General features: G+C 35.1%; 1 protein-coding gene across 9 annotated transcripts in view; it reads right to left on the reverse strand.

Annotated features, from left to right (window-relative positions):
* Nucleotides 1–26,177, reverse strand: part of LOC127964594 (tensin-1) — a 282,126-nt gene that overhangs the window by 231,577 nt on the left and 24,372 nt on the right. Inside the window, exon 1 of one of the 9 annotated variants that reach the window (XM_052564842.1) lies at nucleotides 17,964–18,257. The exons of 6 other annotated variants lie outside the window; for them this stretch is intronic. In XM_052564842.1, coding sequence (XP_052420802.1) covers nucleotides 17,964–17,978 — 15 coding nt within the window. In that variant the 5' untranslated portion in view covers nucleotides 17,979–18,257. Of the gene's footprint in view, nucleotides 1–17,963; nucleotides 18,258–26,177 lie in introns of those variants that run through there. 2 more of the 9 variants (XM_052564847.1, XM_052564849.1) reach the window with 2 other exon arrangements.

The following is a 26,177-nucleotide window of genomic DNA, read 5'->3' on the forward strand; positions in this document are numbered from 1 at the left end:
TGGATGTTATTAGACATTTCCTGTTTCTCATTTCTCGCCATAATTTCAACGCCTCGCCACGGGCAAACCGTTCGAGATATCAAAAATCCCCTCGCAATTTTCCATCCCCAATGTCTTGAGATCATGTTGACCGAGTTTGGTGGCAATCAAGTAAAAGACCTATGACAAGTATATCAAATTCCAGAGCATGCTTTTTATAAACAGCCCTAAATAGCTGACTTCCTGTTGGGCGGAGCCTATGACATAGAGTGCGAAAGTTGTTCGGCTCAATGAGATCTATAAGTGTACTGAGTTTCATATAAATACATGAAAGTGTGTGTGAGCTATGGTTCAAGATTTCTGACTGTGTTCCAGGGGGCGCTGTAGAGCCCCTGTGCCACGCCCGGGTCCCAGTCTCTGTGGCGTCCTGATGGCCGCAGATTCCAATGTGTGTGCCAATTTTCAAGAGTTTTTGAGCATGTTAAGGCCTCCAAAAAACCCCGGAAGGTTTAATAAAAAATAAAAAAAATAATAATAAGAAGAATAATCCTTAGAAGAACAATAGGGCTCTTCGCCCCTTCGGGCTTGAGCCCTAAAAAGAATAATCCTTAGGGGAACAATAGGGCTCTTCGCCCCTTCGGGCTTGAGCCCTAATAACAAGAATAATCCTTAGAAGAACAATAGGGCTCTTCGCCCCTTCGGGCTTGAGCCCTAAAAAGAATAATCCTTAGGGGAACAATAGGGCTCTTCGCCCCTTCGGGCTTGAGCCCTAATAAAAAACAAAGCAGATACAAGAGGGTCCTCGCACCTCGGTGCTCGGGCCCTAAATATAAATATAAATATAAATATAAATATAAATATAAATATTAAAAGCAGCCCTGGTGGACTCATCACTTTGTTTCAGAATACCATAACATCACATCCACTGGTACACTGGAGAATGACATGTATAAATGAGCACATGTAATGGAGTACAGCACCCCAGGGAGATCCTGTTCAGACAGGAAGGAGTAACAGAATTAAGATTGACTAGCTTTAACAAAATTGCAAAATGGGCTTGCTCTTGACCCTGTGGGACAATCTGCCGGTCTGAGTAAACGTTCTCATTAGGAATATTAAGAATAACGGATTTCACAAACACAGCAGACTCACATCTGATGGGTACAGTATGATTGTCAAGAGAGCAATATGAATTAACAGAGCAGTGGATGAAATATATATTAGCCAGTAGTAAACAAAGGACATTTATATAGAATCTTCAATCTAAATGTGAACAGAACACAGTTTAAAAGATAAGGATTTTATAGCAGATGAAGAACAGAGGAGAAACAGCTGATGCCACAATGCCTCAGTTAACACATGACAAATATGACCAATGACAAATTTAGAGGGCAACTGCACCATCCCATAAAAACAAATCAGAATTCAAAGCTAAGATTTCAAATTTAGTCATAACAGCAAACTAACAATGCATTGTGACAAAAACCTATTCAAAATACACTTACAATCAAACCCAAAAAAAGTACAGACTAAAATAATATATATATAAAATTAATAAAAAATTAACTATTTTACTTTTTTGTTAATATGCATGTGTGGTGTTCACTGTAAAACTACAAAAATAAATGATAGAATTCGGTAAAAACAGTAACAATTCTTAGTTCAAAGAGAATTGTTCTTAGTTCCTAAGAACAAAAAAAAGACAGCACTGCAACACATAATCCCAGAATATAAACTCAAAAATAAAACATAAAAGCACAATTATTAGGGCATGTCAAAAATGATTCTATAAATTTAAATTCAGATATAAATTGTGAGATAAAAAATAATAACAAATTGAGACTAAATTGAGATATAACAGAATTCTGAAGTCAGAATTGCAAGTTAACCCTCTACAGTCTGAAGGGGTTTTGGGGCCCTGGAGTATCTCAAAAAATATTTTTCTTTTTTTTTTCTGAGAATAGTGAGAAACAATGTCTGAATTGTGAATTGTAAACTCAATCATCAGCAAAAAATATATATATAGTAATTATATTACTAGTAATATTATATATATATATATATATATAAATATGATTATATATGTATATATTTGTAATCATATAATTTATATTATATATAAATGTATTTAATATATAAAGATTTCCCATTTTTCTAAAATATATACATGTATGTGTGTGTATCTGTGTATACAAAATAAATATACATAGCACACAATAGTACACACACACATATTATGTACATACATTTTTTTATTTTGCAATTAATGCAATTAATCATTGACTAGCATTATATATATACATATATATATATGCATGCGTGTGTGTGTGTGTGTGAAGTCCAGTTAGGATGCCGCTATAGTCCACTGTATCAATTTCCTCCTAGTTAATTACAGCATGCATCTGTTACATTACAAAGCTGGAAGTGGATACAGCATGTGCCTACGATCAAACAACCTTAATCTTCTGCATGAGTGCCTGTTTGATCCAGACAAATAAAGCAGACAAAATAGGCTTCATATGACATTCAGTTTATAGAACCTCTTTTTTGGAAACACTAGGAAAAATAGACAAAGGGGGGAGGACAGATTTTGGATAGGATGCGGAGCAGACTGTGACGAATTCAGTGGTGATTTTGGACCGGACTGGCTGCGGGAGATATAGAGTCTGGTCCAGAGCCAGACTACAGCAGCCAACATCATCTTCACAATGCTGTATGCATACATAATGTACACAACGGGGTGATGCTGTTGATTTAGGATGTCACACAACAGAATGAGGGTGCGTTTCTGGAAATACAAATCAAAGCACACCAAGGCCACAAAAAACACTGCTGATATGCACAGAAGTAGCTGCATACACACAACTTTTACATTAAAACCAACAAATGCATGTGTGAAATACTGTTTTATTAATCAGAGACCCTGAAGACAATGGATAATAATAAGAAATGTGCCTTTAGTATGAAATCAGCATATACAAATGATTTCCTGAAGGATCATGTGACACTGAAGACTGGAGTAATGATGGTGAAAATTCAGCTTTGATCACAGGAATAAATTACTCTCTAAAAATATTTTCAAACAGAAAACAGTAATAGTAATATATGCCAAATACCAAAACCTAAAAAAAAAACTGGCAAAACAGTTGAGCTAGGCCGGGCTGGGAGACCAGCTAGCCTGGTTTTATCTGTATTTTTCAGTAGGTCTCCAGCATTGTGTCCTGATCCCTAAAACCTCCTAAAATTGTGCACCATCTCAAGATCTACTGCAGATGTCCATATTTAATTAGATCCTCGCAAAAAGTAGCTTAACAAATTTCCATGTGCGGAGTCTCTGGACAGATATCCATCAGCTGCCAAGCCTTCGCTCAGTGTCTGCATGAACTAGCCATAAAATCATAGAGGATGTGGCTCTGCTGGCTTTATGAGAAGGAAATGAGATGTGAGAGGGGAAAAAATGAAATCAGGGAAATCTGTGAACGTGTGGATACATAACCTTGGCCTGGGTGGGACTCTGCTGCGTCCTGTTTTCCAGTCAACTTTTATCCAAAAACTGGAAAAATTGCAATTTTGACAGCTATGATATTTTCCATTACAGGCAGACGAATGATACTCCAAGTGCATTTGCCTTCAGGACAACCACCACACGCTGAGCCAAAGTGATCCGCGCTTTCAGCAGAAGAGAGTTTCGGACATGAAAAGACAGGAGACAGCTGGGTGGGGATCGGAGAAGCTTCCTGTTTGATATGAGAAAGAACTAGAAGTTTGTTTATTCCTCGAAATCAGGGCTTTTCTGGAAAATCAGGAGAGACACAGGGCTTAGTCTGCATTGCTTCATGGTCATCGTTTAGGAGAGTAAAAGAGGCCCTGAAGTGAACACTGAACCATCAATCTACCTGATGCTGATCACAAACACACATCAAGTCAATTCACCGATGAAATAATGAAATCCTAGTCTCTTGATGAAAATCCAGGGTATATTTCAAGGTTAAAGTAATACAAAAATTGAGTGTCAATAATTAAAGGGTTAGTTCACCCAAAAATTTTAATTAGCTTGTGTCTTACTCACCCTCGAGTCATCCAATGTGTATATGACTTTCTTCTTTCAGACGAATCCAGTCGGAGTTATATGAAAAATTGTCCTGAATATTCCATGAGGCACATTTTATTGTGAACGTGCACGCTTTATTTGATGTGTTTAGGACTGTTAAAGATAAACACCCACCCACTGCAATAATAACTGTTAAATATAATTATATTTAATAATTTAATCATTATTAAATATAAATAATAATAAGTAAAATAATAACAAGTAAAATAAGTTAGTAATATACTAGTAATATGTTATTAAATATTAATACATATAAAAAGCAATATTTAAAAAGTAAAATTTAATTACAACTATAAATTGAAGTCAATACAAAAAAAACAACACAAAATTGATATAAAAAATAAAACAAAAAAACAAACAAACAAATAAATACATAGCATTTTTTAGATGATGTAATAGGATTTTAGGAATGCCGCAGGAAAAATGCTATATTAATATTTCATTATAATATATTATATTAAATATTTATATAATATTTATTCAAACATGAATAATATAGAAATTTTGAATATATTTATAAAAAGTTGTAAAATATTTTATAATATAAAATATTTCAAATATTTCAGGGAGGGAAAATTGCTGTTATATTTATATATTATTTCTCTCTCTCTCAACTTTCCACTTGTTTTGCAGTACAGATAAACAATTCAAGTATAACCATTGATCACTTGCACGCATATAAAGTACTCCAACAGAGACCAAAAAAACTGCAGCAGCAGATGAAATATTACAGTCCCATGCTGCAGTGCAGGAAGATTCACGCATTTCCACAAGTACTGATACTGAAAACAATAATATCATTATTAACACAATTTAGCCCAATTGTTGGTTTAACTGAAATCGACCATCAAAGACAAAAGGTACAGAAAGTGAACAGCCTTTAGTTTCCATCCGTTAAGCTTACTCATCACGCTGCCAAAAAAAGAGAGTGCCTGTCCTTAATCAAATTAGATTTTGCATGTGTGTGTGTGTGTGTGTGTGTGTGTGTGTGTGTGTGTGTGTGTGTGTGTGTGTGTGTGTGTGTGCATATAGATACAGCACCACGAACCACGTTTCACTCAATCCCATATAGGCAATTTACTCTTGAAAATGAATAACCCCCTCCAGAATAACTTCCACAGACTCATTTCCTGTACGCACAGCAAAATGAGAAATTTGTTTTTGCATTTCAACTCTCTCTCATAACTCATAATGTCAGTTCAGGAATAAATGAGGTAGCTCCAAGAAATCATGTGTTAAGAGACTGACAGCTTCTACTGTTCCATATATCCAGCTCAGTTTACTGTATATTACACTGAGAGTAATATTAAACCCGAGCAATATCACTATCAGCACATTAATACAAGTCTGAACCAGTTTTTACATATGACAAATAGATGCAAACCTCAACATCACATCAGTGACTGATGAAATCTATTACTCCATCACCTCCTCCTATTGATCCTGAAGCCATTTAGAGGATCGAACAGTCTACTAATGGAGACACATGGCTAGTGTCTGACTAATTAATAGAAATTCTCATTCAAAGACTCCAGATGTCATCTAAGAAGAGCTGCTGTGAAAATTTGCATCAATGCATAAAATCCAAGACATTAAGCACAGGGACATATGCATGAGTATGTAGTAATATCTTTATTTTGGTAAGTAAACAGTTGATTTCCCAATATTTATACTGTATAGACTAGATAAAAAGCAATACATATTTATTGCACTTTCAATCTGCATTCTTTAATCATTGTTAAAAAATGAAAAGTTTGTTCTGATTGAAAAAGACCATTTATATATATATATATATATATATATATATATATATATATATATATATATATATATATATATATATATATATATATATATTTTTTTTTTTTTTTTTTTTTTTTTTTTTTTAAATTCAATTAACTGAAATAAAGCTGTAAATATTAGCATTTACCAAAAAAAATCAAATGAAAAAGTTTGCATGCAATTACTAAAATAAAATTAAGTTTTAAGTTTTAAGCACTACATTTACTGAAACTGAAAAAAAGCTAAATTAAAATATTAAAGAAAAACTAAAATAATGAAAATAATAAAAATAATAGCATAACAAAATTACTAAAACCTTAAGTATTAAAAATATAAAAGTTGGTCATTTGAAATATTAACAAATAATATAATAGTATATGCAGTAAATAGAGCAAACAAATCAATACTAATATAAATTCTGAATATTATCAACATATTTAAAAATATTGAATTACATTGTTATATAAACGCAATTAATGAGATTATTATATCAGTCATTTTACAAAACATTTATTCAAAATACACCCCCCCCCCCCCAACAAAAATAAATAAATAAATAAAAAAGGAAAAAAACGTCCATTATTCTGAAACACGTAATGACTGAATTCTGTTAATCAGACTAAAGGGCATGGTTATCATAAGCCTACGCTGATTATCCCAAAATGGTTTACTATGAGGCAAAACATCATTTTATCACTGCTGAACACTCTCAGACTGAGGCAGAGGGAGAAAAGAAATAAGAGGAGGGGGAGCAGGATTAGCCAAAGTATCCTGGGCCGCACCGGCCCCACAATGAAGCTTTAATTAGACTCCTTTTGTCTCCAAATTGAACATTTCTGTGTGGGCCCTTTAAGAACCTGCACAAAGGAGGGAAAAGGGAGGGAAAGAAAAGGCAAAAGAGGAGGAAAACGGGGAAGAATATCCTCTTGAACTGTCTTCGCTCAGGATATTTGGTAGCAGTGTCTTATCAAAGCTGTGAGATGACTCATGGGCCTCTTCCTCCACCTGAACACTGCTTATTTAAACCGCTACTGAATGAGAGCTAATCAGAGAGAGTGTGGGAACTCAAGCGTATACAGCCTAACAGAGACTCTTCCTTCAGCCATGCCAGGCAGCGTTTTAGTTAATTAATAAGAGAGAAAGGAATCATACCGGTGCAGAATGATTCCCAAAAGAACTATTATTTTCTTAATGGATCCGTTAAAAAGACTCTAAAATTTGTCTTAAAAAGACATCTAGTGCACCTACTAACTGATGTTTATGACAAATAAAGACACTGTCTAAAATAAAATAAAATAAAATAAAATTGCATTAAAATGAAAAAAAAAGTGCAAAACGAATTAATTAATAAATTGGACATAATCAATACTTTTTGAATACATTTAAAAATACAATTGTAAAATACTATTATAATAATAAAGCATGTAATTATGGCTTAGATAGACATCCTGGTCTTTCTTTCTAATGGAGGGTGTTTCTAATCATCTCCTGAGGATTTCCACACAGTGACCATGCTTGAACAAGAGGGGCATAACGGGGTCACGACAACTCGACCCCCAGACTGCCATGTAATCATCTACACCTTTAATGAAGGTTGTGCTTGCACATTCTCTCCATTAAGAAAAAGAGAATGAAGCAATGAAAAGCCATAAATGGTCTCAGGCAGTAAGCTGCTCTCATCCCTCATTTAAACACAGTCCATTGTTCAGAAAGGTCTGGCTGCTCCTCAAACAAAGTCAGAATTGTGAGATAGAGTTCTAATTATATATATTATATCTAGACATTCTGAGACTTTATCTCACAATTCAGATATGCAAGGGAAATTTTTTAATTAATTTATTTATTTATTTATTTATTTATTAATCCAATTGCAGAAATGGAATTCTATACATAATACTGTTATTTATTTATTTTTTTTTATTATTATTATTTTTTTTTTAGCAAATCACAAAATTAATAGCCATCTTTCATACTTTCATTGTGATGCTTAAATACTTCTTTTTATATTTTTGGTGCTTTATATTTATATTTTACTATTAATAGTTTTGTCTAAATTGTTCAAAACTTGTTTATTGTTCAAAACTTAAAAATATTGTCAGTTTATTTGTCTCGTACAGAATTTTTATATACATGCATCCAATTCAGTACATAAACAGAGGTACGGAGAAAATAAAAACGAACAATTGTTTTCAGTATGCAAATATTATGATAACAACACAGCTATAAATATAGACTTTGAATGACACAGCTCACAGTAAAAAGTTATTTTTTTGAAAATGTAAATAAACCAAAGATTGGAATATGTTTTACAAGAAAAGACTATTTCAGATGTTCTATTCCAAATGTGATTCAAGTTTTTGTAGCATTTACTTCCAATTTCAAATTGAAATTTGTTCCTACAACAAAATTTTGCATTGCAAATAAGGAAAATCTGAATTTTAATTTCTTCACAAGTATCACATAAAACAAAAGACCGATGCAGAGTAAACTTAGAATAAACTCTAAGCAGATTGTTTTGAAGATAATTAAGAGAGTGAAACACATTTCCCACACTGCTGTGAGATGTGTGTTGGTTCTCCAGGGTATTCTGGTTCCTCTGTATTCATAACTGCTATGTCTCTCCACACTGATGAATGGCTGAGGGGCGAGTACGCCTGCCAGGGGAGCATTTTATGTAAGAGATAGCTAATCCCATTACTGTCCGCGCTGGAACATAGCAGCGTGCCGCACTGCCAGAGGCTGAGGGGTTTGGCCCGTGACTGCAGTGTTACAGCGAGAGAGAGAGGGGGGGAAGAGCCTGTCCCATGACTTTGAATCACTCACACAAATATCATCACTGTTATTCTATGAGAAGGAATACTGTGTGTGAATTCAAGAGAAAGATCTACTGCCTGAAGTTAAAGATAATACTCTACTTTACGAATGAATCAAATAACCAGAGTCTGAAACAAATGGAGAATATCTAAGATGATAAACCAAAATAAAAATCTTTGTAATCTATATTCATGTTGGTAATAGAAAAAAAAAACTAAAAGATTTTTCTGCAAAGATCTGATTTGATTAAAATGGTTTAATCACCTAATAAAAAATAATAAAATATCATCCTTGGGAAAAAAAAACATTAATTTTTTTAATGAAATTTTGAAAATCATGAATAACATTGTTTTGGGACGATCCTGACATAACTAAACTATGACTAACCTTGCCATGTCATAAAAATCATATGAAATGATATATGACATGAAACATGATATATGATTGATGATATGATACATGAGATGATACATGTTATAAGATATATGGCATGATATACTGTATGATATGATGATATTATAAACATTTAAAAAATGAATGAATGAATGAATAAATATATTATTATAAAATAGTTTTAAACAAATATAACAAGAGCATTTAATGGGATCAGTAATTCATCGCAATACATCACATCGACTTAAAACTTTGTTTTCAGCCCTCCTGAAACCTCAGCCTTTTTATAAAACTTTTTCAGTCTCTTGTCAGTAACACCACACGACATTTTAACATGTTGATCATTCAGCATTTTGTATTGCATAATTTAACACATCCAACCTCAAAAAAAGAGCATTGCGTCAATGACTCAAAAATACCAAATGTCAATTCCCACTAAAGGCTTGCAATAGTGGAAACTGAAGCCGTACCATCTCTTGCCTATGAGCAATTTGAAAGGTCACTGTTTTGGCCAGTTGCTCAGCAATACCGTCCAGTGACTGTGTAAAAGAGGCTGTTATTTTGCTCCACAGACTGTGTCCATAAACCCGTCACTAAGAGGCAGAACCTCCAGTGGGACCTGACCTGGAGACATGCCTCACTTGTGCTGACACGCTTCACTTGTGTGTGAGGTGCACATAAAGACCATCCCGAGGGTTAAATAGACTCTCTGAATGACCTGCAGGCACTGTGACCAGGAATTCCAGACATTCACAACACAAAGCCATCAAAACAGTTGTGCCGAAGCTGTGCCCAGCACCGTCAAAGACCTCCGGCCTTTCATGGATCTGTCACCTGACTCTTTGTTATGGTCTCTGCTTCTAACCTTTGCTGGCGAACTCTTGTGCATCGGCAGCTTATTTCCTCAGACCAACATGACTGCCGGCAACTGATGTTAATGGACAAAGTAGACAAGAAGAGTGCTAACAGAACTGCTGTTTTAATTTCCTTCCCCCTACTGTAATAGGATTTTGTTTGTCCTTCAAACTGAGCAGCAATTACAATGTATAGAATTGGAAAAACACCAATTTTAGGACTAACCTACAAATTATCCACCAAAATACAGTAATAATCAAATACAACTCTATAACTAAAGAGAATTTAGCACTTGGTAATGCAAGACTCTACAAAGTTCATTCATCTTCATTATGTTTGATTTTTAAAGACAACTGTATGACTATGGAATTATATGCCTCTTAAAGGTACAGTTCACCCTTAAAAAAAAAAAAAAAACTCAGGCCATGAAGATGAGTTTATTATTTAATCAGAACAGATTTTCTTTCTTTAGAGTAATCTATTAGTACATGACTTGCTTAACAATGGATCATCTGCAGTGAATGGGTGCCGTCAATATAAGAGTAAAAACATCACAATAATCCACAATTAATGTAAATATTCCAAAACCTGTGTTTATAATAAACAAATACATTTAAGAAGTTGTTATTATTATTATTTGTTTACATCGAATGTCACTTCCAGCTAAAATAGCAGCTAAAATAGTCCATAATATTGCTTTCTCCAGTGAAAAAAGTGATCTTGTCTGCATCAGGAGAAAAAATATGAACAGATCAAGCACTGCTCACAAGTAAAAATTGTCCAAACAGCTCCAAACAGATATGTTGGTGGATTTTGATGTGAGAGGACAGAGAATGAACTTTTCACTGCATGAAGCATTATTATGGATTATGAACTCAATATATTGACCAAAAGCAATGGTTTCAAGTTACAACACCTTAATGATGGATTTGTTTCCTAGGATCCACTGGTGAACAAGTGATGCTAAATTTCTCAAAATCTGTACAGATGAAGAAACAAACTCATCTACATCTTGGTCTGAGTTCACTGTAAAAAGTTTAACTACTATTTACTCAATTTTTTTGGTGAAACATTTTTACACTCAAAAAAATTGAGTAAATTTTAAAGCTGTGAAATCAATGAAATATACTGTTTAAATTGAGTAATTGTCAGTAAAAAAATTAAGTAAATCTGAGTAACTGAATTACTTTATATGAGAAATAAAATTAATTGGATATAATCAAAATTATAAAACACCACAACTGTAATTCTATGTAAAATAAACAAAAAATATTGAGTAGATATAATTGAAATATTGGATGAAATTTTACCAAAAAAAATGTGCTACGTTTACTACATGTAAAAGTGAATTTAACTTAATATTGGACTATAAATTATCAAAATGCTGCATTCACTTTTTTTTTTACACCATTTACCCTTTATAATTAATATAATAAAACCAAATAAAGAAAGAAACACATTTTTTATTGAAAATTTATTTGTCAATTAAACATAAGACAAAGTCTAAAATCAACCTTTGAAACATTGTATCCATTTTAATATTCCAGTAGATTGCAAAAATTAAAAACTGTAAAGTAGCCATAAGGGAAATGATTAAACCTTATGAAACATTTCATCCATCTTAGTATTCAAGTAGATTACATGTAAAATATGATAGCCGTAAGAGAAATGACATCTTTGTTCCTGGTGCATACCAGCCATTTGCAGTCACACTCAACATTAAACCATAAAAAAATATAAAAGCAACACTTACATCAATATTAAAGGGATAGTTCACCCAAAAAGATGATGTTGTCATAATGTACTAGCCCCCCCCGGGTTGTCCCAAATCTGTACGAATTTCTTTCTTCTGTTGAACACAAAATATATTTTAATGAATGTTGGTTAACAGATAGTTGAAAGTTGCCATTGACTTCCATGATAGGAAAAAAAAAAAAAAGTATACTATGCAAAGTCAATGGCAACCTTTAACTGCGTTAACCAACACTCTTTAATACTTGGCTGAATGTCACGTCACTTCACTTAAAATATCTTTTGTGTTCAACAGAAGAAAGAAACTCGTACAGGTTTGGGACAAATTGAGGGAGAGTAAATTATGACAACATCATCTTTTGGGGTGAACTATGTCTTCAACAGAATTAATCAGATAACAGAAACACTTCCATCAGGAATACCCATTCTGTGGGATGACCATGAACCACTACTATGCAAGAAGATAATTTTTTAACCTCTGAACATTAACAGAGTTTTGGAGGATCCAGCTCAAGAAACAGTTTTTGGAACAACTCAAGTGAGTACAGGGTCCTTCTCAAAAAATTAGCATATTGTGATGAAGTTCATTATTTTCCGTAATGTAATGATAAAAATTTAACTTTCATATATTCTAGATTCATTGCACACCAACTGAAATATTTCAGGTCTTTTATTGTTTTTATACTGATGATTTTGGCATACAGCTCATGAAAACCCAAAATTCCTATCTCAAAAAATTAGCATATCATGAAAAGGTTCTCTAAACGAGCTATTAACCTAATCATCTGAATCAACTAATTAACTCTAAACACCTGCAAAAGATTCCTGAGGCTTTTAAAAACTCCCAGCCTGGTTCATTACTCAAAACCGCAATCATGGGTAAGACTGCCCTCCTGACTGCTGTCCAGCAGGCCATGATTGACACCCTCAAGCGAGAGGGTAAGACACAGAAAGAGATCTCTGAACGATTAGGCTGTTCCCAGAGTGCTGTATCAAGGCACCTCAGTGGGAAGTCTGTGGGAAGGAAAAAGTGTGGCAAAAAACGCTGCACAATGAGAAGAGGTGACCGGACCCCGAGGAAGATTGTGGACTGAGTCTGGAGTAGAAACATCCAGAGCCACCGTGCACAGGCGTGTGCAGGAGATGGGCTACAGAGAAGCAGCACTGGACTGTTGCTCAGTGGTCCAAAGTACTTTTTTCGGATGAAAGCTAATTTTGCATGTCATTTGGAAATCAAGGTGCCAGAGTCTGGAGGAAGACTGGGGTGAAGGAAATGCCTAAATGCCTGAAGTCCAGTGTCAAGTACCCACAGTCAGTGATGGTCTGGGGTGCCATCTCAGCTGCTGGTGTTGGTCCACTGTGTTTTATCAAGGGCAGGGTCAATGCAGCTAGTTATCAGGAGATTTTGGAGCACTTCATGTTTCCATCTGCTGAAAAGCTTTATGGAGATGAAGATTTCGCTTTTCAGCACGACCTGGCACCTGCTCACACTGGTAAATGGTTTACTGACCATGGTATTACTGTGCTCAATTGGCCTACCAACTCTCCTGACCTGAACCCCATAGAGAATCTGTGGGATATTGTGAAGAGAAAGTTGAGAGACGCAAGACCCAACACTCTGGATGAGCTTAAGGCTGCTATCAAAGCATCCTGGGCCTCCATAACACCTCAGCAGTGCCACAGGCTGATTGCCTCCATGCCACGCCGCATTGAAGCAGTCATTTCTGCTAAAGGATTCCCCACCAAGTATTGAGTGCATAACTGAATTATTTGAAGGTTGACTTTTTTGTATTAAAAACACTTTTCTTTTATTGGTCAGATGAAATAAGCTATTTTTTTGAGATAGGAATTTATGGTTTTCATGAGCTGTATGCCAAAAGCATCAGTATTTAAACAATAAAAGACCTGAAATATTTCAGTTGGTGTGCAATGAATCTAAAATATATGAAAGTTTAATTTTTATCATTACATTATGGAAAATATTGAACTTTATCACAACATGCTAATTTTTGGAGAAGGACCTGTATTTGTGGGTCTTGGGATATCTCAAATCCAATGTGACTCCTGAAAGATGGCAGCAGGCTCTGCTGAGATTCCCAAGATTACGTCGCTGACTGCCCCATTATTGTTCCGAAGGATGTAGATTTTTATGACCTCCTCTGCCAACTCTGCTTGTACGAAGACGGGTAGATCAGCTGAACCCTACAGGCAAATTTTAAAGATAACTGGTTAGAGCTAACATTCAAAACTGAATGTTACAAGAAAGTGACAAATACACAAAACAAATAGCACCTGAAGAAGCAAACATTCTGTTGGACCATATGATAGGTAAAATCTCAAACAAAGTTTACTAGGGGGAGGAGTTGCAAAAATTAACAAGAGGACAGGTTAATTTTCTACATAGGGACATTTATTTTTAACAATAAACCTAAAAGAAAAACGAAAAGAGACCAACTGCGAGCTTCTATGCTGTAAATCAATGCTATAGGCTTTTATTGAGGTCTGCATTATTTCAACCAATTTCTTTATAAACATGTTTAATATTTAAGTAAAATGACTAATGGTTTTGAAACAAAAAAGCTTGTTTAATTGCACTACTTGAAAAAAATATGCATTGCATTAATCCTCACACTCAACCCTTAACCCTCTAAATAATTCTGTGGCTTAGTAAATATTACAGTAATATTTAACTTTATTAACTTAATAAAATCTCTGAATATAGTTCACTTGATTATACAAAAGATGGCTTTCCTGTAGCTCAAACAGTAGAGCGTCGGCGCTAGCAAAAATTGATTAAATTGTAAATGTGTACCTTGAAATGCAATGTAAGTTACTTTGGATAAAAGTGTCTGCCAAATGCATAAATGTAAACATATTAACGGACTAAAAATACAACAGTTTATTTTATCTAAAATGTACAGTTATATTTTATTTTTTCCACTAAAACAATTTAGTATTAGACTAACAAATTGTTTATTTATAATACACATAATATATTTGTGAAATTTCTATCAATTTATTTAAGGATGGAAAATTAAACTGATCGGTTTCAGGGAACAAAAATATTACAAATAATTTCAAATCAAAATGAATATATTTAAACACACTCTTAAGAAATTTAGTAAGTTTACTCAATTAAAACAACGTACCCCTCCCCCAGCCTCCGCTGTCCTTCAATACCCACCAGGTCTGGATTTGTTACATTAAAAAGCTTACGGTTTTCAAACTTTTGACCGATATTGTATGTGATCTAGGTTTCAGTGCACTAGAATGATTTTACAATGGAGCAGGCCTTAAACTGTCCGACTCCCTATAGTGGGAGCTGATTAAAACGCACCAGTCTATGTTATGTCCACGCCATTTTAAATACTTTTGCATGGCGTATTTGTAGTGGTGATTTAAGAGCTCATACTTGAGTTGGTGTAGTAATTATGATGTTTTACAAAAACATGACAGCTTTTTACAAGAAAGAATGTTGTCATTTGAAAGTTCATAAATGATGTGTTCCCTTTTGACAAGCCAATGACCCCAAAGGGGAACCTGTACAAAATCGTTTTCCATTGGGCATGTATAGTTATAGTTGCTGGACCACGGTACACTTATCGTTAGACTTTCAAATGGCGGTTGAAATAAACGGTGATCCAAATAGTACGAACGTTAACCCACTCCAAAAAAAAAAAAAAAAAAAAAACTAACATACATATGGCTGCCCCACTAACTAACTTCGAAAACTACACTGTTATGTACACGTACACACGGTCAATGTTTAATCAACCTTTGAAAACATTTGTGCAAATATACATAGTTATAAAAGGACTACGTTACTTACAGGAAATTCGAGTAATGCTGTTCACGTCGTTGCTGAGAAAAGCAGTCCTTCAGTCAGTGACAGGTGCCTCTTGTTTGAGCCGCGAAACTTGTTAAACTTCTTAAGATAACGCAACATACAAACACAATTGTTAGGAAATCCTTAATAATTAACTTCTGAATTAAACATTACAAACATAATTAGTATTAGCTGGCTAAATTACATAACGTACCACGATATTGAGAGGAGTGCGGGTCTTGCCGTTGCTGAGGAAAGCCGTCCTTCAGGTGACTTCGATTAAGCTACGAAACTTGTTGAATATGACGTAAAATACAAAGACAATTGTTAGAAAATGCTTAATAATTATTAACTTTTTAATAAAGTGTTACAAACGTAAGTAGGATTAGCTGACTAACCTTACTTACCAGGAGGTGTATGGCTAGTCGACGTCGCTGCTGAGGAAAGCAGATTTTTTTTTCCTGCGGAGCTGCACACGTGATCACTTTAGCCGCGAAATTTACTCAATTTATTTAAACTGTCATTTATTAAGCTGGAACTTCATTTAGGAAAATTGGTTGGAAATACTTAATAATTTTAGTGTCTAAAACAGATCAGTACAAGTAAATAATTATCAAATATTTCTATTAGAATTCACCAGAAATATTGAAGGTATATTAAAAATATATTTAGTTAGTTAAATACTTATTTATTTTCATTACATAAACTTAAATAATATATGTAAATTTTAGAGAAATTATTTGTTGGATTTTTAATTATTCTTTTTAATCTGACCCACTCAAAATATCACTTAAATGATTTCAAAAGATTTTATTAAGTTAATATAGCTCTTTATTTTTGTGAAATTTACTAAGCCACTGAATTATTTTTTACAGTGTTGTATCATGTTTGGGTGAACTACTCCTTTAAAATAATAATACAAACCTTTTTGTTCAAGCTACTTGATATTAAAGTATAGCTATAGTGTCATTTCCAGGTACGCAGGTACTTACGCTTCACCCTAGATGCTTAACAACAACAATGAAACCAGACTGTAGTTTACAAGGAATCCAAAACTCATTTTATCCTAGAGACATCATACACTGAACTGAGTTGCACTAAACAATCCTGTCCCACTTTCAAGAAACCAGAATTCAATTCTGAGTAACCCCGCAAACAAAAGTATTTAGGCGTCACAGCAAAACTGTCAAACGCTCATAACCTTTGGCAAAAAAAAAAAAAAAAAAAAAAATGATGTAGACAATGATATCAGACTGCTGGGATCTGTAAGAAGCGCTGGATTGGTGGGTTTAGTAAACAGGAACATCGTCACTGGTTTGTAGTTCACTGAAGCCGTCTTTTAACACACCTCACTGACAAGTCTGGACTTGGAGTGTGTCAGTTACAGTTTATATCTGGTTTTTCCTTTACCCAGATTCAGAACGCGATAAGATAAGAGCTAAAAAACACAGCCTGAGGGCCTGTGATTGAAATATCTGGTGTGTATTATCGTCATAATTTCATACTGAAATAACATATATAAAGTCAAAATACAACAAAATGTCTTTCTAGTACTAATTAGTCATAATAAACCCATTCTCTGAGACTATAGTGGGGTGCAAAAGACTGAGATGACTCGTAAAAATAATTGTAAAATGACATTATTTTCTATACTCATTGAATCACCACATGGATTTTTAAAATACCTCTGATTCAGATTAATATGCTAATGAACCATTCAGACAAAACCGCCTTATTTCGCAGACTTTCTAAACTCACGACTAGACAAGTAATCAAGTAATAAACAAAAATCTGATATTAAACTATATAACCCTGTGAGAATACTAGTTCTAATTTAATACAGACATTTTCATAAAAAAAAATTATAAAAAAATATCTTTATAAAATGTACACAGAAGTTTGGGGTTGGTAAGATTTTCAAATAATTTTAACAAGTAAAAAAAAAAAAAAGAAAAAAAAAAGCTGCATTTACTTGATCAAAAGCACACTGAAAACCGGAGTATTGTGAAATATTTTCTGGCTTCAATATATTTTACTATAAATATATTTTTAATTTAATCCAAAATTCAATTTTTAGCTATTATTATTCCAGTCTCCAAGAACATCTAAATCTACCCCCCCCCCCCCCCAAAAAAAAAAGTTTTACATGATAATTTTTAGATTTGTGACCCAGAAACATAAAATATGGTACAGAATATAAAATATTTCTTGTCTTCCTTTTTTCAAGCCCCAACATTTTATTTCCAGGTTTAAAAATTAAATAAATACAATTTTACAAATAAAAATCCATACGGTTTCAGGCTTTTACACCCCTCTGTGTAGTATATGGTGTATGATAAGCTCAAGTAAATGTATTTTTTCCACTTTGGGAAATCATTTTTCACTAGTCTTGCGTCTGCAATGCTCCACGCTGCCCAAGTAGAAAGTTAGAGAGCTCAACAAACAACTCACCGTGCAGAGGGACATCACACGGCCTTCTGTGACAATTATCCCGTCAGTCTAAGAAGAACCTCAAGTCCAACATCACTTTTATCATTTGGAAGAACTGAATTCATGCATTTACAGTCACGGTCCTGCATCCATGTGTATCGCAGCGCACACTGAGAACGAGAGCCTGGATGTCTGGCCTTTGTTCTGACATATTTCCTGAGCTGCATTGTTAGCCATGGAAAGGAAACGCAATCATACTCGCACACACTTTTCCGTGAGATTCTCCCGGAGGGATGCGATCATTGGACAGCATGTGGCGTACTAGGAGCCCAACATTGTTTTTCTTTCCTTCACGCTTCTACAGAGGTCAAAGTTTAACTGGTGCCTTGCACAGAGCTACAGTTAAAGAGAAGACTCTTAACATTTATGTTGATCATTGACAGAAGTTTCCACGCCGTCTGACCGGACCGCCAAACCCCCTCTGGCTCTGACAGAACATTATTAGAATAGGAGGCCTTATTTACAAGTTCTTCACAACAGTAACTAATGAGTGTGTTTGACTCTAGAAGGTCAAAAGCCGAGGTGTGTGAAACATAATTAGCTGCTGTCACAACACAACTCCATCAAAGTGAGGTCCTCTCATCTCCATTTAACACGTTTAAATTCATTCTCTCAAATTTGATGAAAAAGAGTTTACAAAATGCATTTTAAGGCTCTTAACATTAGCATTTAACTTGTGATTTCAATAAAAATAAACATTAAGATATTGTATTTTATAAAAAATAATGATAATGTGTATAGCAATAAAATAGAACAAATTATAAATATAAAATGTGTGTGTGTGTGTATGCACATGCATGCACAAGTGCATTCTTTAATATATACACTGTACATTATTTATATAGTTATAAAATTATAAAAATATAATGTACTGTATATAAAATGATGCAAAATAACATACGTAATAAAATAACAATAACGTAAAAATATAATTAAAAATATATAATAAATTCTTAAATAACCTGCTATACTCTACATGGCACCTGTATTAGTGCACCCCTAGTGGTCAGGACAGGGTAGTACTGTACAGTATTTTCCAATATGTAAGCAATGCTGTATGGTAGACAAGCCTACATCTTTCAAGACAACACACTTAACACAGTTTCCTATGGATACCAGGGAGGTACGTCTATAAATCTGTACCCAGGGCACAAAACGTCAAAAGGCTGGTCGATGGGAGACGGTTCAGTTTGAGGCAGAGTGAGTGCAGAGCTCCTCAAACCTCCCTGCATGCACCTCCACTGCCATCAGCAGAATTAGCACAGGGTGAATGTGTCAGGGTCGAGAGACACTTGAAATGTAACGGCCAGACGGGTCGCAACCCCTTAACCAGCAGCAGGGGACCTCTTTAATGAATGCCCTGACCACCTCAACATCACCTCCTGTTCAGTTCAGGCCTAAATTAAAGTGAATGCATCGCGTCTGGAGACAGAAAGACAGATAGAGGTGGGATAGAAGGGACAGGCCGTTCTTTTCAATGCACCGACAGGTATTAAATAACACGTCTGTGGGCAAACTCGTCACAGGACATTCTGGGAACACGTCCTCCATTAAAAGAGGTAGATTTACTGTCCCCTTGAGCGACGACCATGTTTTCATTTGGTGAAAGCTGCGTGACATGATGCCCCAAGGAGAGAACATCAAGCACCTGCCTCCACGAGTCAAATTCACACAGACACACACACACACAGCTTATATCATTATGTTGGATTTTTCAAGCTACATATTGTTATTGTACAAAGATTGGATGTGTTTTTTAATTGCAAATAGAAACAAATACATAAATTATGTTTCAAGTCAAATGGTCATATTTTGGTCCAATAAAAAAAAAGTAGGCATTACATAAGTGTAAAAAGTGATTATGATAGAATTTTTATTTTGGGTGACCTATTCCTTCAAAGGTTAAGGATGTAATTTACACAGCACCAAATGAGACATTTTAAACAGTCCTCTTGTTCTGTATTTTTATTAGTAGTCATACATCACTGTTTGGGCCATTACTGTTATATTTGCTAAAACAAATAGAATGCAATTTCGTTTGGTGCCGCTAGTGGCACAGAAATCACACACGTCATCTTTAAGTTAACTACAAACTGTGTCCGCATGTCTGACAGGACTTGAATTCAACAAAGTCCTGGGACGGAGGGTATAAATAATCTCTGTTCCCAGTGCTGGTCAGCTGGAAATGGGCCGGATGTGAACCTGGGTGCTGACAGTGAGCATGATGGGAAAATAAACACACACGGAGCACAGGGAACAACACTGTCCTCACCCACAGGAAACATTCCAGCTTGACAACAAAACAACCTGCTGCAGCTAACTATAGTACGCTCTGGCACTCCTCCTGCTCTCCTAACTCTACAGGAAGTGCTGTGGACGAAGCACGCATCAATGACAGCGGCTCACACAAACAGCCAAACACTAGCACTCAGCTGACACAGCCATACATTCACACGCACTGTGAACACTCGGATTCACATTTCAAGAGTCATAACTACAGTATATACATCACTAACTAAGCCAGTGTGTTGGGATGGATGGATGGATGGATGGATAGATAGACGGTCAATTTTCTTTTTCCAGTCAATGTTTTTCTTTTCATATTGCAAAGTTTTTACAGATTATAAATAAAAGTTACCATAAATACAAATGGTTATTTTTCAATTAAAATCATATTATAAATGATATGGTAAATAAAATGTATTTATTCATGACTTTATGAAAGTGAAGTGAAGTGACATTCAGCCAAGTATGGCGACCCATACTCAGAATTTGTGCTCTGCATTTAACCCATCCGAATTGCACACACACAGAGCAGTGAACACACAAACACACACACTGTGAGCACACACCCGGAGCAGTGGGCAGCCATTTATGCTGCGGCGCCCGGGGAGCAGTTGGGGGTTCGATGCCTTGCTCAAGGGCACCTAAGTCATGGTACTGAAGGTGGAGAGAGAGCTGTACATGCACTCCCCCCACACACAATTCCTGCCGGCCTGAGACTCAAACTCACAACCCTTTGATTGGGAGTCCAACCCTCTAACCATTAGGCCACGACTTCCCCAACCACGACTTTGTGATGTTATTTATATGGTTTCATACTATTAACCATAATTATTATATGATTTTACCTTAAAAAAACTAACCATTTGACTTGTTGTATGTATGCATGCATGCATTTATTTATAAAACCACAAAACTTAATTTCATAAATTTGCTAAAAAGTTTACCTTTTTAATTCTTTGTGTATTTAGACAATCTGACAAAAATATTTTTAGCAATTTCTGCAACTTTATGAAATGTAAAGTTCTGTGGCTAAACAAATAAATAGAATGTTCAGTATATTTTTCAGTCACCCTTCTATAAATCAAACCTTTTGTGACTTTAAATTGTTCAATATAAATATTCAACAATAAATATAAATAAATAAGTGTATTTACTTATTAAATTAGTTATAATAATCTTAAAAATAACAAAAAAAAATGATGTTTCAACCAAAAGGGTCAATATTTTTTTTTTCTGCATCACTCCTACATATTGATTGACTATAATCCTATTAAATCAAACACTTACATTTATTCATTCTGCAGATACAAAAACGTACAACTTAAAAGTTACGTGACATTCAGCCCATTTAACCCAATCCTAAGTGCACACATGCTCAAGGACACCTAAGTCGTGGTATTGAGGGTGGAGAGAGAACTGTACATGCACTCCCCACACCCACAAATCCTGCCAGCCCGGGACTCGAACTCACAACTATTCGATTGCGAGTCCGACTCTCTTACCATTAGGCCTCGACTTCCCTAAGACACAAAGGACTAACAAAGGTTAGTCCATATCTGTCAGCTACAGCCAACTGTACAACTATATTCTGTTAGCTATTTAAATAAAGAGAAGCCCTTCAATATGTCCCAGCTAAACCCTCAGTTTCATTACTCTGACCAATGGCAGACTTACTAGTGCTGCAGAAATGACACGCTTCAGCTTTAAGAAAAGTAAACGTTTCCACAGCAAAACATAAACACACCTAAAAACACGCTGTGGGAAACTCTCAGACAATTACAGTCAGCAATATCAGTCGACGGTAAACAGTGTGAAGAACATGTAACCGCAGAATTAATATGTGAATGGGGAACCGATGAATAGGGCTCATCTTTTGAAGAAAGTGAGAGGCCAAACGGGTGACACTTGTAAATATTTGTTTGTATTCAGGACATTGGGCCTGTGATGACTTAGCTTTGTGCTGTTTGTTTAGCGAGGGGCTGGTTTGGCTGTGAAGCTGTCTTGTCGTGTTAGCGGTGAGACGGGTGAGGAGGGGTCCGCTGACGGAGGCCAGGCCCTGGAGCGTGTGAACTCTTTAGGGGATTAGATATTTCGGCCCCTCCTGTGGAGATCTATGTGAGCAATTACCATCCCACGGTCACAGAGGACCAGACAAGGAGCAAAAACTCAGACTGTGGTGGTCCATGACCAATAACAAAAATTATGTAAAGGAATGACAATGTCAGTCAGGTAATACCTTGCAACAGATGCGAATGCGTCAGCCGGGAGATATTTTGCTGTACTGATCATAGGCATGACAGCGTATTTGCACAAATAATGTGTTAATACAGAGGAGGATGTGTACCTAACAAATCAAGATGAAGAGGAACTTGCTATTAAGGGATGTGAGACAAAGCAGAGATTAACTGTAATAGCTCCCAAGCAGCAAACTTGCTGCATTGATATTCAATTCAATAAGTGTGTACATTTCAAATGTGGCTCATCCAGTCAGGCTTTAGGTTTAAAATATTAGTTTTACAGTTCTGTTGGAGTTACATAATGTAAAGCTGTTTTGCACTGATGCCAAATTTATTTAGTTGTGAATAATGTGATATTGGAGTGTTTATGTATCAGAATAGAATAAAATAGAATAGAATAGAATAGAATGTAAAATAAAATTAAAATTTAATAAATTAAAATGTACGGAATGATAATTTATAGTAATAAAACAATCATTTAAAATATAATAATAAAAAAGATTTTTAAATAATTTTCATTTCATTTCATTTGTAATAATAATAATAAAAATAATAATAATAATAATAATAATAATAATAATAATAATAAAATTGATTGAATAAGAATAATAACTATTATTATTATTATTATTACTTTTTAATATTATTATACTATTATTAAATAGTCATCAAATAATAAATCAATTAAAAAAAATTAAATATATGAATGACTATTTAAAATTAGAATTATATTATTATTATTATCAAGAATTACGCTAATTATGATATTATACAACTAGATATTATATTACAATAATTATACGGCAATTAATTAATGTTAACGAAATAATACAATTTTATTATATATCAGCATATTTTTTAATATTATTTACTAAAATATATGAATATGTATTTATATATTTATTAGTAGATGTATTAGAGTGTGTACCATGATATATGATTTGTCATTCCACCCAGACCAATGGAATGCAATTAGTTCATTGAAATCGCTCACACTGGCTCTGAATCTTGACCACTACACAAAGGTCAGTGTACTTTGTTTTAACAATACCTCCATCTTGTGGCCAGTGGCTAAGGTACTATTGTCTTAAGAAGAAAAAAAATTGAAAAAGCTTTACTGGTTCCTAACATGCATTATGCAAACACTGACATCAGAAAATGCTGAATTTAGTCACTGCAAGTGTTCCCAGTGTAAATAGTCAGATCAAAAGCACCTGGAAAACAACTCAAATCTGCACAGACAGAAATCAGTGCAGACAAAGTGAAACGACTAACCAGCTTGGAATTAAACACCTGTTCATCTATACTGATGAACAACACGAGATGCATTCTGTTTGCATTATGAGTTCATTCTTACGGGTCTGTGTTGTTGATTGTGTGGTAAACTGCAGTGTGGAGGAGCAGTGAGTGACTTCTGCCTGATCTTATACACTGATCACACAACAAAAACATATAATCATCAGCTTTCACCGCCTGCTTCTCAGTCACTCCTCACCTTAGCGTCATCAGCTACTGCCTGGCAGACGCACACACACACACACACACACACACACACACACACACAGAGAGAGTAGCTGTGATTGTTAAACCACACAGGATGCTTTGGATGGAAGAGCAGTGAGGTTTGCCACAGCTTGATTGTTAATGCTTCTGGATGACAGACACACTTCATGGATCTTTCCTGTTATGCAGTACCTGTTGAGATCTAAATACTAAGATGTACAACTTGAATGTTAACACATGAATGTTTACAATTTACACTGCCTGAAAATAAACAAAATGGAAATAAAAAGTTTATGTTTGTCATTGCCCAGTGAGGGATTAATATTCATTTTACATGACGATTTTAATAAATATATTTTCTTAATTTTCTGAAATTACAGATTAGCCTACTGTAATTTTTATTAAAGTAAATCAAACTAACTAATGCCATGAATCATAGGGGTGTAACGATATCACAAACCGAACCGAAAGATCGCAATACACCACCTACGACACGAATGGCGGAACTCTCATGGCGTACCGCGGTACTCTCACGCCTCCTGCTGCCCATTGTTGAGGTCAATGTCATTTATCTCTTACTAACTAATCTATTAATTTAATCAATTTTATTTCCATACATTTGATTAAATTGTATTGGAAATGACTAAAGAGCTTTTTAAGCGGTGTTCTAAATATTATATTCCAAAGTTAATGTTTTCCAAGTGCATGTCATGTCACGTGACTTAAAACTCTACAGGAAACACGTCTAATATGCAAGCGCATCTCCGGAGACATCACCCCAACATTAATATTAGCAGCACACGTAAGAAGCCTCAAAAACAGGAAACTTTTCCCACTGCCTCCAGAATGAAGCTACAAGCTAACCCTAACTGTGCTCAAACAATTGCATAGGCAATAGGTGTTTTCATGGCACTAGATATGCAGCCGTTTTCCGTTGTTGAGAATGACGGAGATCATTCATAACTCCGTCACTCAGTGAAAACATACCTCACAGACATGATAAATATATCTATAGAAAGCTGTAAATCACTACTTAACGAAATAAAACAAAATCTAAAACAAAAACTCATTATAATCATAATCTGTGATCTTCTCGGTGCATCTAAAGGTGCGGTCACACTAGCCTTTGATGGTGCGAAATAATTTCGGACGCCGCTGCGAATATGGGCGAACGCAAAATATAACGGTTTCCCCTAAGTTATCACAACATGGGTTAATCTGTGCTTTTACTGGGTCTTTGGCGACGGCGTCGAAAGCGTCTTATTATATTGTACTCTGTCTCTCTCTCTCCCTCTATAAATATATACACACTAAACAATAAAAAAATATAGAACGTGTCCTCATTCAAATGTGCCATCTGTTCCTGTTTCCATTGACACTGCGAACCATGCAGCTTCTTTTTTTATTATCTTTTAAATATGTATTATATAAAATAGGATGCTGCGCTACGGCTAAAATTAGCACTTCATTTTTTTTATTTCTGTACAGAGAGGTCACGCAGTGACGTATCGATCATCTACTGGTCACACGACTTCACGTGATGCGAATTCGCAGGTCAGAGTTCACCAAACTTGAACTTACGAACGCAGCGTAATGCAGAAATTTTCGCATGATCCTGCGTTTCCGGTCTTATATATAATATATGATATATATTCCGGTCTGACGCATTCGCAATGGAACGAAAAGTGCAGTGTGACCACCCCTTAATGAGGAAATCGCGAGACAGGCAACTTCATCCTTGCGACACAGACTCAGAAAACGCTAGTTTATAAGTAAATAATTCAAACATCTCCCTACTATTTACCAGTCACATTTATGGTAATTACTTTTACCGGTGCTTTGCGGCAAGCTTGAACCTATTGCGTGTATTTGAATGCAGAACTGTTCAGCTTCGCTGCTGCTGCGGGACACTAAACACCGCCGAGTCGCTCTTCACAGTCGCAGTAGCGCGGTCTCGCGTTGTTTCCTTCAGCACGGCAATTTTGTTTCATCACTTATTTATGGATGTCTAAAATATAAAAGTAAGGAGAAGTATAAAACAGGTGGTAGGCCCGGCCCGCGTCTGAACTATGACGTGAAAATTGGTCTCAGAGAAGCAGTTAGATGTGGCATCCATCAGTGATGATCCTCCAGCAAAAAAGGCACCAAT

This window comes from Carassius gibelio, chromosome B9 (assembly GCF_023724105.1).
Source record: "Carassius gibelio isolate Cgi1373 ecotype wild population from Czech Republic chromosome B9, carGib1.2-hapl.c, whole genome shotgun sequence".
Classification (NCBI taxonomy): domain Eukaryota; kingdom Metazoa; phylum Chordata; class Actinopteri; order Cypriniformes; family Cyprinidae; genus Carassius; species Carassius gibelio.